Consider the following 16,653-nt stretch of genomic DNA (forward strand, 5'->3'; position numbering starts at 1 on the left):
CCTCTTGTATTTTAACCCCTCCGCCCTAAAATACAAAGAAATAACTTCAAAAAGAAAGTTTAGGCAAAATTAGAAGATACGTATAAATATAATTTTTTCTGGGGAAAAATTTCTGAAAAGGAATTGGGACCTTTGAAAACTTAAGATGTACTGTGAAGTTTTGTAACGTAAAAAATGCGGGAAAAATTTCCTAATTGTAACAAATTCTTTACAGCCAAAGACTTTTTATCCCGGTGAAACCATTTTGGACTTCTGAATTCCAGAACTGTAAGATAACAAATCTGTATTATTTTAAGCCAAAAAAAAAAAAAAATTTCCATCTCTGTAAGTACAGAGCATAGCACAAGGTCTGACTAAATTTTCCTCTATATCTTACTACTAGAGTAGAATTTTTCTCTCAATAGAGGATAAGTTTCTTTTTGTTGTTAAAAAAAAAAAAAAAAAGGAAGAACTTCAACCAGAAAAAATATACACAGGAATTAGAATTTGGACCTCTGGCTTCCAGGGTTTCCACGACTGTAAGTGTGATCTTACAACATGGAGTGGCCAGATCTTTCAACAGCTACTGGGGCAGATAAAATTCATGATGACTGAATTTTCCATACTCTTCCAGGCAGTGTGGAAACAAGGTGAGTATCAGCTACAAGGGCGGTGCTTCTTTGTGTTTTTGCCATCTCTTGAAGTATTTCTTTAAAATCCTTTCTTCAGAAAGAAAGGAAACTAATTTTTACATCCTAGTTACGTCTGCTAAAACTGAGGATTCTTTCCTCAGGAGATATAGCAATAAGTGATGGAAACTGTACCTGGTTCTGGGCACTGGACAGTATAATCTTATTCACATGGTTGCTCAAATCTTTGGAAATTATAATTAGCTCTCTTCACTCCCAAGGAATGTTCCAGCAGTTAGCTGAAAACTTTAACCAACAGCTCTGAGGGATGGACAAACTTCACACATGTCCCTGGGCTGTGCCCTTTCTTCTAGGTCAGGGCATCTAGGGCTGGGATCATCTAGGAGTCATCTAGGTTATCTAGAGGTGGGAGTAGGAAGGATGCACAAGTACAGAGCAGGAGGCTCTGTGCAGTAGAAAGAATGTGGTCAGGCAAACCTTCCTATTTAGAAGATTTATATCCAACTCTAAAGCTAGTTGATTTATATCCCAACTCTAAAGCTAGTTTGCAGTGAGAGCTCAGTTTTACATTTATAAAATGGTGATAATAATGCTCAGAAGGCTATTGAGACAATTAGCTAAAAGAATGAATACGCAGCACTTGGGGTAGTACGTGGCACATTGAAAACAACAACACTCAATAAATGTTCTCCTTCTGGCTTTTCCACACATAACTCCAAGTTCAGATGCCACTAGGAAAGACTGACAGATCCACCTAAGATGGCCATAAGATCGCCAAAACACCATAAAGAAAATGAAAAGATGATTAGCAAACCAGGAAAAACACTGGTAACATATAAAACAGGTTGGAGTTTAATATCCTTGATGTATAATGAGTGTTTACAAATCAATAAGAAAAAAACCAACTCCCCAAAAGAAAAAAGAAAAACATTCAAAGGACAGAAATAGGTAATTTTCTCTCTCCTTTTCCTGTCTGTCTGTGTATGTGTGCGTGTGTGTGTGTCTCTCTCTCATACACATACACATACACACAAGAAACACAAATGGCCAATAAACATGTGAAAAGTTATTCAACTGCCCTAATACTAAAAGAACTTTAAAATAAAACAATGATATACCAAGTTTTGCCCAAGAAGCTAGCAATTTTTAAAAAATGGTATCTTATACAGGGGGTCATAAAATTAATGCCTTCATATACTGCTGTGGGATATAAACTGATACCTTTCTGGAGGCTACATATATACTACTTGACTACACTTTATTATTTATTATTATTGTTGTTGAGGTATTTAAAGATATCTACAGTGATGTTTCCATTTACAAGTGGAATAAAACTGCTTCTGACCTCATTGTTGATCATCAAACATTCTTCAGCCTGGAGCCCTCCCCCTCCAGATACCTGCATGGTTCACTCCTTCACGTATTCAAATCTCTGCTCAAAAGTCATCTTATCCATGAGTCCTTCTTACCCACCCTATATAAAATAACAACCCCCCCCATCCACTGGCCCATACTCAGGCACACAGACATACACATTATCCACTTACCCAGCTCTATTTTTCTCTACACCTATTGCATCATCCACTTTCATTTTTAGTTGTTTCTTGTCTGTCTGCATCAATTAGAATGTAGCTCTATGAGGGCAAGGATTTTTGTCTGTTTCGTTCATTATGCACCCCTTACACCTAACACAATACCTGGCATATATAGTAGAACTCAAATACTTACTGAATGAATCACCATGTATTATTTTTGTAACTTAAAAAGTTTTCCCTTCTCTTTTGTTTGGTACAAAGTTTGGTACAAAGCAGCAAGATACAACAGGAAACTGCAGTCATGACTCTAATTCACATTTCTTCCTCTGCTTTTCTCAAGTGCTTCAGAGACTTTGCCCTGAACAGAATTGCTGGCGCTTACAGCTACTCAGTTGTCAAAGGCAGGGATGCAAGCAAAAAGTTTCATATCCTGCCATCTGCCTGTTTGAAATGGCCCCAATGCGAGAATCCTAAGGATTTCAAATTCAATAAACATTTGTAACGATAATGTTGTAGCCTATAACTGTGACAACAAAAAAACAACTGCATTAAAAAACAAACATGTTTTTCTTCAATAGACGTGAACTTAGAAACTTGAAATGGAGGCAGTTATTTTGTTTCCTATAATAATTTATCTCTTTTTCTTATTAAAAAGTGGTACCTTCCATGTTAGAAAATTTTGAAAACACAGATTATCAAGAAAAACATTATAATCACAATCCTACTACCCAAAGATAACCACTGTTAATACCTTGTTACATCTCCTTCCAAACAGCATCCATATGCACATATATGATGAACATTTCAACAAAAATGGGATCCAATTGCACAGGTTGTTTTATAACCTGCTTAACATCTTTCCATGTCAAAAAAGTCATCCCCAATTTATTAATACTTGAATACCAGGCTACTGCTGGACATTTAAGCTTATCTTAGGTTTTTACTATTCTAACACAGTAATGATTATCCTTGAATATATTCTCTGCTCATATTTATGATGTTTTCACAATATTCAGAATACATTTCCTGAAGTGGAATTGCTGTTCAAAGATACACACGTTAAAGTTTGTAACTGGTTACAAAATTGCCTTCCAGAGATGTTATACTGACTCATTCTCTGCTATAATCTGCATGTTTATGTCCTCCCAAGATTCGTATGTTGCAACCCTAACCCCTAGTATGACAGTATTTGGAGGTGGGGCCCTTGGGAGGTAATCAGGTCATGAGGATGGAGCCCTCATGATGGGATTAGTGCCCTTGTAAGAAGAGACACAAGAGAGCATTCCTCCTCTCTCCATCTCTCTCTCTCTCTCTCCCCCCCGCTCTCTCTCCCCCACACACACACTACCACCATGTAAAGATGCAGGAACAAAGCAGACATCTGTAAACCCACAAGAAACCCTCAACAGAAACCAACCAGACTGGCACCCTGATCTTGGACTTCCAGCCTCCAGAACTGTGAGAAACACATGTCTGCTGTTTAAGCCTCCCAGTCCGTGGTCTTTAGTGACAGCAGCCTGAGCTGGCTGAGACGCGCTTTGGCGGCTCTAACACTGCATGATTCTGAGACACCCAACAGCCTGCGCATTAGGAACAAACGAGGCACATCTATTAAGGCACCTCCTCTCCAGGTGGCACCATCTGGGCCTTCTGTGCTGACGCAAGATGGGATTAAATCCTAAGGAGGTCCTGACAGAGTGCTGCGCCGGTGTGTGTGTGTGTGTGTGTGTGTGTGTGTGTGTGTGTGTGTGTGTGTGTGTGTGTGTGTGTGTGTGTGTGTGTGTGTGTGTGTGTGTGTGTGTGTGTGTGTGTGTGTGTGTGTGTGTGTGTGTGTGTGTGTGTGTGTGTGTGTGTGTGTGTGTGTGTGTGTGTGTGTGATCTCACAGGAACTCCTTGGGGGAAAGACTGCAGGCTGTACTCTATTGAAGGACTATTTGCTACAGGGTCTGCTTTGAAAATAGTGGTGATACACAATTTTTCCTACGTGAGTTATAAGCACAAATGCTGCATCTTGTTTGCATCGTGTACTTTTTCTTTTCTGCTTTTGCACGCTCTACTGTCCCTAAGAACCCTGATGAATAAAGCATTTTACAAGAAGCTAACAATAGTCTGTTGGCATGAATCATAAAACTGTTGCTATTGAAATGAAGGCTAATTAAATTAAATCATTTGTTTTTCAAATAGAGCATGCATTATTGAGGGAACATCTGCTCCCTGAAAACACTTCGTTTATCTGTTCAGGGGAGCCTGGTGGGATCCTTGAGCTGAATTCTTAAAAATTCTCTGCATTACACTGACACCTAGTGACCTCAAAGCAGTTTCCAAACATGAATATAACACCTGACCAAGATACCAGAGTTGATGTGTTGACTATTGATTGGCACTGCCTAAAACAGTAACACACCTTATAACTGTAAAATCAGTATTTGCTTTACAATTCAAAAGGACTTCTGCATACATTAACTTCCTACTTATAGAAGACACCTAATTTCATCTTTTTGGTCCATTCCAGGTGAATATAGTCCTCAAAGTGTCTTACTCCCTTTTCCCACTGTTTCCTCCTATTCTTAGACCTTTCTCCTTCATTCCTTACTCTCTCCCTGACTCACAGAGGGCCACACTCCCTTGTCCAGCCCTAATATTACTTGGACCCAAGAACCCTGTGATGACACCCTTTCTCAGAGAGGATAGCTTAGAGCCGGGAGGCAGCAAACAAGGGCCCCGCGGGCCAAATCCCGCCTGCTGCCTGTTGCGGAAAATAGCATTTTATTGGCACACAGCCACACCCATCCGTTTACGTTGTCATGGCTGCTTTCCCACTACAACAGATTTGAGTAGTTGTGACAGAGACTGCATGGCCCACAGAGCCTAAAACATTTACTTTCTGGCTCTTGTTTGCTGACCGCTGATTTAGAGTAAGGCAGCTTGGGTCCCAACGTCTGGAACTTTCGAGTGGTGGTACCCTTGGGCGCCTCACCCCTCCCCTGGGAGGACCAAGGCTGGATGTGCAGTTAAGTGAGCCTTAGGAGATAGATGGCAGGCATGGCACAGAACAGATTAGTCGGTACTAAGAAATATAGTCCAAAAAAGAAAAAAAAAAAAGAAATATAGGCGACCCAGGTCCCCGAATAATAAGTGAGGCAGGATAGAAGAGGCACATATCTCATCTCTAATAGATGTAAGAAAGAAAGAAAACCCAGTACAAGCACCTTGCCCATGCACAGTCCACGAGGGACTGCAAATCCAAGCTAATGTGCAAGACATAACTCCTTTGATCTCAGTCTGGGGAGGTTTACATTTCACACCATGGACTTAAGAGGCCAGAAAGGGTTATATGGACTCAGAGTGACTTCCACACGTGGTGTATCTATGACAAATCGTGAGTTCAGCAGATTCTTATGCACTGAGTGGCGTGGGCATGACCTGCAGGTGTCAAAGGTCAAAATATCCCATCCCGAGAAAGACAAACACTGCATGGCATCACTTATACATGGAATCTTTTTTTTAAAAGTCAAACTTATAGAAACAGAGAGTAGAAAACTGGTTGTCAGGGACTGGGAGGTGAGGGGAACAGGGAGAGTTTGGTAAAAGGGCACAAACTTTCGGCTGCAAGATGAATAATGTATATTGATTACTCATGAATGATGAATAACGTATCCTATGAGGATCGAATGTATAACATGTTGACTACAATTGATCACATTGTACTGTATAACTGAAATTTGCTAAGAGACTAGAACTTAAATGTTCTCACTAAAAAAAAAACAAAAAAGAGCTTCCCTGGTGGCGCAGTGGTTGACAGTCCACTTGCCGATGCAGGAGATGCGGGTTCGTGCCCCGGTCCGGGAAGATCCCACATGCCGCGGAACGGCTGGGCCCGTGAGCCATGGCCGCTGAGCCTGCGCATCTGGAGCCTGTGCTCCACAACGGGAGAGGCCACAACAGTGAGAGGCCCGCGTACCGCAAAAAAAAAAAAAAAAAAAAAAAAAAAAAAAGATAAATATGTGAGGTGCTGGATGTGTTCATTAACTAGATGGTGAGAATCTTTCACAATGTATACATACAGTAAATCACCACATTGTACACTTTAAACATCTTAAAATTTTATTTGCGAGTGACACTTCAATAAAGCTGATACTTCAGAAACTCCTGTCCTTTTGCCATCGCTGGCCTCCTGGACTCCCCCCAGGTACCAGCCCAATCACCACACCAACACCAATCAGCTTTTATTCAATATTTTATCCTTTTGGTGGCTCTAAGCATGTTTCCTGAGGAAGTTTTGAAAGTTCACTGTATTATCCCCAAAAAGTAATTTCAACGTATGTATATATGTAAAGCATTCCTCTGGAGAAAAAACAACTGGGAAGAATATCAAAAATACTTGAATTTGAGTGCTAACTTTCCTCTATGAGCAGAGATGACTTTTTAGAAAACTAAAAGAGTCACTCAAAATGAAATATCAATACATTACAACATGATTTGGGAAATTCCAACCACCAGTAGCTTTCATAAAGGTGGGCTAGCTCACTTAAAAAACAATAAATAATCAATAATTAAAAAGAAGTACAATCTCGACCCTGATTGTCTCACTATTCATTTCTTTAGGGAGAAGGCTGAGTTAATTTGGAGGTTTTATCAAAGATATTCGTTATGCTTCCCCAGCAAAGACTCTTAATGTAAAATTATGGTGTGAGGGCTTCTTTATCTATTAGAAATCTCTGGTCACAAAGGTATTATGGCATAGGTTTTTTTAACTTAGAATTTCTCATACTTGAAAATCTTGAGAATCAAAATTTTACTCTCATATGCATAGTGGACAAAAAGTGGCATGTAGGTTAAAGATTACTTTCAAAATGTTTTTATTTAAACTGCAGCCTGGTAATATAGGAGCCAGGAGATAGCATCTAAAGACTCCAATGAAATCATGCCTGAGTCAGTCCTCAGCGATGGTTCTAGAATCTAACAGAGTGACACAGTTTCACTGTGCTACCAGACTTCCAGTCAGCTGAAACAGGTCACAGTGTTCGTTTAGGATCATGTTTTAGAAATACAAAAAGCTTTCAGCACAGGACTTCCAACATCTGCTAGAAAAATCACTTCAATGCTCTGCAAAGTCTTGGCTACAACAGTTGCCACCACATAATGACAAGCTTGTGACTGAAAACCAGTGCTATCTTTCCCAAGACAGAGGTTTCCAGGGCATCATCCAACACCCAGTGATAACAATTGGCTGCCAGGCAAACATCCTGGGAGAAGAATGATTCCATCAGATCACTGGGTGGAGTCAATACATGATGTGGCCAGAGGCTGACAAACACAGCAGGTATGGCCTCTTTGCAATGTAAGAAACATGGTGCCAGGGTCTGCGACTTGTTTGCAAGGGAATCTGGGATTCTGCTGCTGTGCTCCAGGCTACAAGGACAGTCTAAATGAGCTCTCTATGGCATATGCTATTAAGGACCAATTTGGGGCCCACCCTCCAGCCCCATCACTATAACTCCATGATGACATTCCATCATGCCATCAGGGACTCCAAACTGTCTTCCACCTGTTGTTTCCATTTTTAGTAGAGCCCAACCTCTGCTATCTCTGCACAAGTACACAGTCACACAGCAAAGCTGGGCTTTGGTTCTCTAATGACATCATTGGAAAATCAAGCCCAGTAGGAAACAGCAGCCACAGCAAACACAAACCCAGCCCGGGCACACACAAAGGAGCACTGGAGCTGGGTCCTTGCTGCTTGCTACCTGCTAACACCCTTTTGCCCAGGGCCCATGGTAACTGGAAATCCTGAGCTGTAACAGCAGTTATTAACCACAAGACCCACTACAAACTAAGACACTAGAATCTCTGACGAGAAGCGTAACTGAGCTGACATCATGTGTGCGTGGCTCTGAAACCACCTAAGGAAGTCCAGGGGATAGAGGTGAAAAAGTCTCTGGGAGATTTAGCAAGGGGACCAAAAAGGGATACGATTATGGCTCTCCTGAGATGGGTGGCACCTAGCATCATGCAAGTTAAAGGGACAGCAGTGTCTAGTGGATCCTTCTCTGTCAAGGACCACTTCTTCCAGGAAAAGCATCTTGAGAATCTTTGACTTCACCCAGTTCTACTAGTCATCCCCTCTACCCCCCTCCAAAAAAAGCAATAAAAATATAAAGAATTCCATCAATGGATGAATGGATAAACAAAATGCAGTATATAAACAAAATGTGCTCTATACACACAATGGAATATTATGCAGCCTTAAAAAGGAAGGAAATCCTCACACATGCTTCAACACAGATGAAGCTTGCAGACATTATGCCAAGTGAAATAAGCCAGTCACAAAAGGACAAATACTGTATGATTCCATTTAAAGGAGGTACCTAGAATAGGTAAATTCATAGAGACAATGTAGAACAGAGCTTTACCAGGGGCCTGGGCGGGGGGGGGGGGTGGAAGGAAAAAGGGGGAGCTATTGTTTAATGGGTACAGAGTTTCTGTTTAGAATGGTGAAAAGGTCTGGAAATGGATGGTGGTAATGGTTGCATAACATTGTGAATGTACTTAATGCCACTGAATTGTACACTTAAAAATTGTTTGACGTAAAATAGATAGCTAGTGGGAAGCAGCCACATAGCACAGGGAGATCAGCTTGGTGCTTTGTGACCACCTAGAGGGGTGGGATGCGGGTGTGGGAGAGAGGGGTATGCAAGAGGGAAGAGATATGGGAACATATGTATATGTATAACTGATTCACTTTGTTATAAAGCAGAAATCAACACACCATTGTGAAGCAATTATACTCCAATGAAGATGTAAAAAAAAATCTATCCTTAAGTAATTGATACTCATGCATTTTTTATAGGAAATTTTTACAAAGTTTATAACTTAAGTGTTAAGATATGCTTTTCTTGTTTCTGCTTGTAAAAATGTCTTTACTGGTTGAATATTTAATATATATGATAATCATTGAAAAAAAATTGTTTGAAAATGGTAAAATTTATGTTATGTATATTTTACATACAAAAAAATGTTTGAGTATGAACAATGGCATCGCTTTTAAGGAAATATGACTAAGGTAATGTTTATTTAATTTTAATTTTTTTTTTTTTTTTTTGGCCACACCACACAGCCTGTGGGATCCTAGTTCCCCGACTAGGGATCGAACCCAGGCCCTGGGCAGGGAAAGCACGGAATCCCAACCACTGGACCACCAAAGAATTCCCTAAGGTAATGTTTAAATGACCATTATGCACAAGTAAATAATTCACATCAGAAGTTATAAGATAATCATAGTCAGGAACACTGTAAAAGAGGAAGATCTATGTTGATCAGCACCGGTGGACCCCAGTGCAAAATCTGGAGGCCAATTCCCTGATTCTAGTCCAATCTCTTGCTTCTGTGGAGGAATACATTCAACTACTTGGAGCCAAAATGCTTCATCATTTAACTAAATCTTAAAACTAAATCTTAGAACTATCACAGTCCTTGTGAATTCAGGGCTCCTATTCGTTTAAATGAAGACCCATTCTCTTTGAACTATCCACCATAACAATGGGGTGTAAAGTAAGACCTGTGCTTAATATCACATATAAAATCCCCAAATTTTATATTTTGGGGTTTTATCAAGTGGAGGACGCTCTACCATGGAAATGTAAAATTATGACTTAATGAACTACTCCTTTGGATTAGTTAAGCATCTTGTGTGTGATAGTCTTTCAGAATATGGACTGTGATGTAATAGGGTCAGGGAAATTAATCCACACCTGAGTTCCCAGGGCCTCTCCCTTGTCAAACTTCATCATACCAGTGTTTTGCTCTCCAGTTAAATATTTTCAGAAGAAGCCAAAATTATTAATATTTATACTGGACTCATTCTCAAAGCTTCTCCAGAGTGCCAAGCCAAGGGATGACTTAGCAATGAAGCAGTTAATCTAATTCATGGAGAAGTTGGGCAGATAACTTGGACCACGAGGCAAATGATGTGGCCTGATCATTCAGTTGGGTTGTTTACTTTATTCATGTAAACCTTGACTTCATTTTCTTTTCATTTTGTGCATGATTTCAGGCAAGGCATGATGTTCTCAAAGAATCTGAGGGTTTATTTGGGTGAGGCAGGACTGAACAGCCAATTCGGATTACAATTTTGGTTGAAAAATGTCATTGTCTTTGACATTTCTTCTAAATCTATTTGAAAAGCGGTCTTAATAGGATCATAACAATAATGTGTGATTTGAATCGGACCCTGGATCAAATTTTTGTGGAGAGGGCTATAAAGAATATTACTGAGAAAACTGGCAAAATATGAATCGGTCTATACATGAGATAATAGTATTGCATCAATGTTAACTTCCTCACTTTGATAACTACTGTAGTCCTGTAAGAGAACATCCTTGCTCTTAGGAGGTACATGCTCAACAATTCAGAAGTAAAAAAAAAATCTGCAACTTACCTTCAAATAATTCAGAAAAAAATTACATATATACAAATATGTATGTATATGTCAAGTGAAACTGATAAGAGAAGCAAGGTGAAATAATAATTGGGGAATCTGAGTAAAGGATATGGGACTTCTTTGTACTATTTCTAACTTTTCTGTAAGCAGGAAATAATTTCAAAATTAAAAATTTACCCCCCAAATTTAAAGCTGATTTAATAACTTATTCAGAGCAGTCCTATGATCTAAAACAAAGCCAAATTAATATAGTATTATAAATTGTATATCTCAATTTATTTTGATATTAAAAGAGTGGCATTATTAACCAGGAAAACACTACTTGAGCTCTATTTGATTACAAAATCATTTAATCTCAAGATTAGAAGGGAATTAAGAGATCATACAACTCAAATAAACACCCGTGTTTCCCAATGTAACACCAGAAGAAGTTAAATAATACACAAGGAAGCTGGGTATGAGTCATGAATCAACCACAGAAGAGGCGGTCCTACCTTGAACTGCTGTTGATCTCCGCCCAGCCCAGTTTCCATGACACATGAAGCAAAAGTCCACCAATTAATGTCTGCCACCTGAAAAGGATAAGGGCCAATGTGAATTTAACAGAGTGCCATGGTCTCAAATGCCATCCACCCCCAGCAGATCTGTCGAGTGACACAAATATACACATGTGATCCTTCTTACAACTCCTTTCTCCCACTTTCTCCAAATTATCATCCCAATTCTCAGACCCATCCTTCTCAACCTCTACTATTCCCTGAGTCCTGCTGTACCATTCAGTGCTGACGCTGATGTTCTCCTCTTCTTATTCTAGACTTTTCCCGAACAATCTCACCCACAGCCACCACTTCTCTATGACCTCTGCACTAATGATTCCCATATCCCCCTTCTCACGAGGATATGGCCACCCTGATACCCCACAAGCTCCCGATGATAACATGCCTAAAACATTACCTTGAACTTCCCTCTCCCCATCCTGGTCATTCTCCTACTATCCCTAATTAGCCAAACCAGAAACCTAGATGTCATCCCAGCCCTCCTCTGTCGTCACCTCCCTCAACAACTTACAAAATCCTATTGACTTTATCCCCATAACCTCTCTGAAACCCGAAGCCTTCCCCTCCATCCATCTGCTTAATTCAGACTCTCATCATCCCACACCTGGACCATAGCATCAGTTCCCTAACCGGTCCCCCTCTCTCCAGGGTTGCCCTGCACCATCCATTCTCCATCCTGCAGCCAAAGGGTTTGTTCTAAAATGCAAACCTAATTGTGCCCCTCGCTTGTTTTAAAAATGGCTGATTCTTCCTGGTGCTGTAGGCAGCAGCCCTCAGCCTCTTTTCTGCTGCAACACACTCGGGGTCATGAAGCTCACGTGAGACACATTTCCTCACGTGCAGAGTTTAGGGGGAGCACAGGTGACAAGATAAACACCCCTCCCTCTCCCACTGCAGAAAGCACAGCAAAATGCCAAATGAGTGACCAGTACTACAGGCATAACTGTATCCTATTCCACACTAATTGCTTTTACTCTATTTTTGGTGAGTCATTCATAAATTTCAAAACCTTATTTTTAGTTATGACTTGAGACACCTACCTCGGAGGTTATTACAGCACACCCGTGTGTTGGGACACGACACTGGAGAACCCCTGGTCTACAGAACAAAGTCACTTGCCTGTGACATAGAAGCCTTCCAGGACTTGCAGCTGCCCCTCTCCAGGGTCAGCTCCTGTCCATCTGCCAGTGGCAGCCACATTCCAGCCACACCGAACAGGCCATAGCCTAGGTAATGTGCCAGGCCATTTCATACTTTTTAGAGTTTGCACATGCGGCCCTCGTGACCCATAACGTCTTCCCTTCTCCTCCGTGTTGGTGGACGCCTGCTCATCCTGTAAGATCCAGGTGTTACGTCTCCCTTGTGAAGACTTCAATGACACCGCCAGGTGGAGTGGACAGTTATGCGTGGTGTCCTCCAACAGCTTGGTCTAGAGCAGTGGATCTCAATCATGTGGATCTTCCCCTCCAGGGGACATTTGGAGACATTTTTGGTTGTCACAACGGGGGATGGGGGAAGGGTTGCTACTGGCACCTGATGAATAGAAGCCAGGATGCTGCCCCACACCTTACAACGTGCTGGACAGCCCTCCACAACAGAGTTATCCAGTGCAAAATACCAATGGTGCTGAGGCCGAGAAACTCTGGTCTCGAGGGAAGGAAGCTAATTAACCAATAATTACAATAAACTGTGATACAGTCCTAATGGGAAGAGTACCAAGTAGCACAAAACACCCTAGCAGAGGCAGTTAATCCAGTCTAGGGGGTTGGGTGACTCTTCCTAGAGGAAGTAAATTCAAGCAAAAGCCTGAAGCCTGTTCAAAGCGGGAGGCCCAGAATGGACCAGGGCCCACAGGTAAGAGAGACAATGGCTCCAGCAAAGCTTCTTAGAGAGGTTCAATTGGCCTGACCTTAGCATGTGAGTACTCAAGGCGGGGGCTGGTCATGAAGGGCCATGTCAATCGTCAACGAGCTGGGGCTTCAAACTGGGGACCCCCTGAAGGGTCTGCAGCACAGGGGCGACACTGCCACATTTACCTTGGGGAAAGCTCTGTCCCTTTACAAGGGAGAGAATGTTTGCTGAGAGAAGCAAGACCAGGGCCCAGGAAGCAAGTTAGGAGTTGTTAGGGTGATTTGAGAGATGACAGTGGCCCAGGAAGAGGTGATGAAGAAGGTGGACAGGTTCTATAGATGTTTAGAGGTCCTAGTTGTTGATTAGACGTTGCGGTGAAGGAGACAAAGAAATCAAGGATAACACAGGTTTCTGAGTAGGGCAACTGGAGAGAAGGTACCATTCACCGCAGGTAAACTGAAGAAGAAATGAGCAGGCTCTAGGAGGGCAGGGATTTTTCTTTCCTTCACTGAAGTAGTCCAAGTGTCTAAAACAGTGACTGGCATATGCACGTGATCAATTTTCTTAGAATGAGTTATTCTGTCCTACTATGTGCCTCCTGTGTACCTGGCGTGGTTCTAGGCATCAGGGATACGCCAGTGACAAAATGGATTTTTTTTTGTTTAATTCTTGCATTTGTAGACCTTACATTCTATCAGGGGAGGTGCATTCAGTCTGATATCTACAGAGAAGAAGGGGAAAAGGCAATTTTCCCACTAACCTCCTTAAGTCCCTCTACCCGGAGAGAAGTGAAAGGACAATCAGAATCAGAAAATGAGAAAACAGGGACTTCCCTGGTGGCGCAGTGGTTAAGAATCCGCCTGCTAATGCAGGGGACACAGGTTCGAGCCTTGGTCCGGGAAGATCCCACATGCCGTGGAGCAACTAAGCCCGTGCGCTACAGCTACTGAGCCTGTGCTCTAGAGCCTGCAAGCCACAACTACTGAAGCCCACGTGCCTAGAGCCCAAGCACCGCAACAAGAGAAGTCACTGCCATGAGAAGCCCGCACACCACAATGAAGAGGAGCCCCCGCTCACGGCAACTAGAGAAAGCCCGCGTGCAGCAACGAAGACCCAGTGCAGCCAAAAATAATAAATAAATAAAATTAAATGAAAAGAAAAGAAAATGAGGAAACAATATCCCAGCTTTATTGACTGAAATATACACGATCATGGATGATATATTTTTTTAAGTTTTGCTGTGAAATATTATGGAGAAACGACGAAGTAATTCTAGAGTTCATCTGAAATAACATATCGGTGATAATATAAAGAACAAAAATTCAAAAGCATAAAAAAGTGGTGAAAAGTCTTCTCCCCTTCTCTGTCCACTATCTGCACTTCCCTGTCCACCACCTTAGTGGTTTCCTAACGTAACCACTCTTACTAGTGTCATCATCTTTTTTTAAATAAGGAAAACATACACACATTTCTACTTGATGGTAATGTACTATACTGTTATAGACTTGCTTTTGTTCTCCATTAAGTGAATCTTGAAGACCTTTCCTTGTCAATACACAAGAGCTTCCTTATTTTTTAACATTTGAATAGTATTCCATTAGGAATACAATATAATTTATTTAATTGGTTCTGTATAGATGAAAATTAGGTTGTTTAAAAATGCTCTCTGGGACGTCCCTGGTAGTCAGTGGTTAAGAATCCGCCTTCCAATGCAGGGGACAAAGGCTCAATCCCTGGTTGGGGAACGAAGATCCCACATGCTGAGGGGGAACTAAGACCCGCGACTAAGACCTGACACAGCCAAATAAATAACTATTGAAAAAAAAAGTCATTATTAAAAAAATGCTCTCTCGTGGATGGACCTAGAGACTGTCATACAGAGTGAAGTAAGTCAGAAAGAGATAAACAAATATCATATATTAACGCATATATGTGGAATCTAGAAAAATGGTACAGATGAACCAGTTTGTAAGGCAGAAATAGAGACACAGATGTAGAGAACAAACGTGTGGCCACCACGTGGGGAAAGCGGCAGGGGAGGGGGGGATGAATTGGGAGATTGGGATTGACATGTATACACTGATATGTATAAAATGGATAACTAATAAGAACCTGCTGTATAAAAAATAAATAAAATAAAATTCAGAAAATAAAAATGCTCTCTGTCACAAACAGCTGCAATGTTTCACATGTATATCTTTGTACATATTTCATTTACATAAATGCAAGTAACCCTCTCAGGTAAATTACTGGAAGTGGAATTGCTGGATTGAAGGATTCAAACTATTGCTATATTCTGCCAAAGTGCCAACCATAGATATTGTACCAGTTTGCCACCCATGATCAATATATGAGAGCACCTGCTTTCTACATCCTCATCAATGCTACGTTATCAAATTTTGAAGTTTTATTTTGCAAATCTTGTTGGTAAAAATATAACTCAATACAGTTTAAAGTTATATTTTCTTATGAATGAAGAATATCTTTTATATGTTCAAGAGCCCTTTGTAGGTAGGGATTTTTGTTTTTGATATAAACATCTGGTTTTAGTGCACTGGGATTGTATAACTGCTTTATATTTTTTAAAAATAATTGATGGGGCTTCCCTGGTGGTGCAGCGGTTGAGAGTCCGCCTGCCAATGCAGGGGACACGGGTTCGTGTCCCAGTCCAGGAAGATCCCACATGCCGCGGAGCGGCTAGGCCCGTGAGTCATGGCCACTGAGCCTGCGCGTCCGGAGCCTGTGCTCCACAACGGGAGAGGCCACAACAGTGGGAGGCCCGCATACCGCAAAAAAAAAAAAAAAAAAATTGATGTTTTATTCATGGTGAATATTCCATGGGCATTCGAAAGGGGAGCATAATCTCTATTTTCAAGATACAGAGTTTGATATTTATCTATTAATTGTATTATTTATCAAATAAATATATATGTTCTAGTGTTTTGTTGGTCCAATTGATCTGTCATGGAAAAATAGTAGTAAATTTGTCTCCTATCACTAGTATGTTCCTATTTATCCCTGGTATTCCTGCTGTTTTTATTTGACAAATGACGATGCCCTGTTGTTTGGTTGATAGATATTCATCACTGTTTTATTTTCACTTTGAACTGCATGCTCCGGCATTATAATGTGCCTTTTCATTTTGAACTGCATTGCTTTAGCATTGTTAACCCAGCTTTCTTCATTTGCTTAATGTTTTTGTCCTGAATTCAACTTTGATTGATATTAAGATCTCTATCCCTGCTTTTCCGTGTGCAACTGTGTGATACGTAAAAAAAAAGGAAAAAGAGAAGAGGGATGGCGTGCTCTGCCACATATTTAAATGCTATAATAATGAAAACAATTTACCACTAGCCCCTTTCCATAAAAACTGACAAATAAGTGCTCAAAAATAGACCCTAGAAAAATGACTTTACATATGATACTAATGACCCAAAGGCAAAAGGAAGGATTATACAATAAAATATAATAAGTGGGGCTAGTATAAATAAAAAACCATTAAGGGAGGAATGATTTCTTCACATTGCACCATACACTAAACTAAACGGATCATAATTAAGAATTGGAAAAAGCTTTAATGACTTATAGGTGAATATCTATATGATCTTGTGATAGAGAAGAATAAACATAAAAGCAATGGT

At 40.8% G+C, this 16,653-nt stretch overlaps 1 protein-coding gene across 7 annotated transcripts in view; it reads right to left on the reverse strand.

Annotated features, from left to right (window-relative positions):
* TMEM241 (transmembrane protein 241) overlaps window positions 1–16,653 on the reverse strand; it is a 108,325-nt gene that overhangs the window by 87,645 nt on the left and 4,027 nt on the right. For all 7 annotated transcript variants that reach the window (XM_081252077.1, XM_081252079.1, XM_081252078.1 and 4 more), the window contains exon 3: window positions 11,099–11,176. In XM_081252077.1, the coding sequence (XP_081108203.1) occupies window positions 11,099–11,176 (78 nt within the window). The remainder of the gene's footprint in view (window positions 1–11,098; window positions 11,177–16,653) is intronic.

The sequence above is a fragment of the Mesoplodon bidens genome (genome assembly GCF_964165515.1).
Source record: "Mesoplodon bidens genome assembly, chromosome: 13".
In the NCBI taxonomy this organism is placed as follows: domain Eukaryota; kingdom Metazoa; phylum Chordata; class Mammalia; order Artiodactyla; family Ziphiidae; genus Mesoplodon; species Mesoplodon bidens.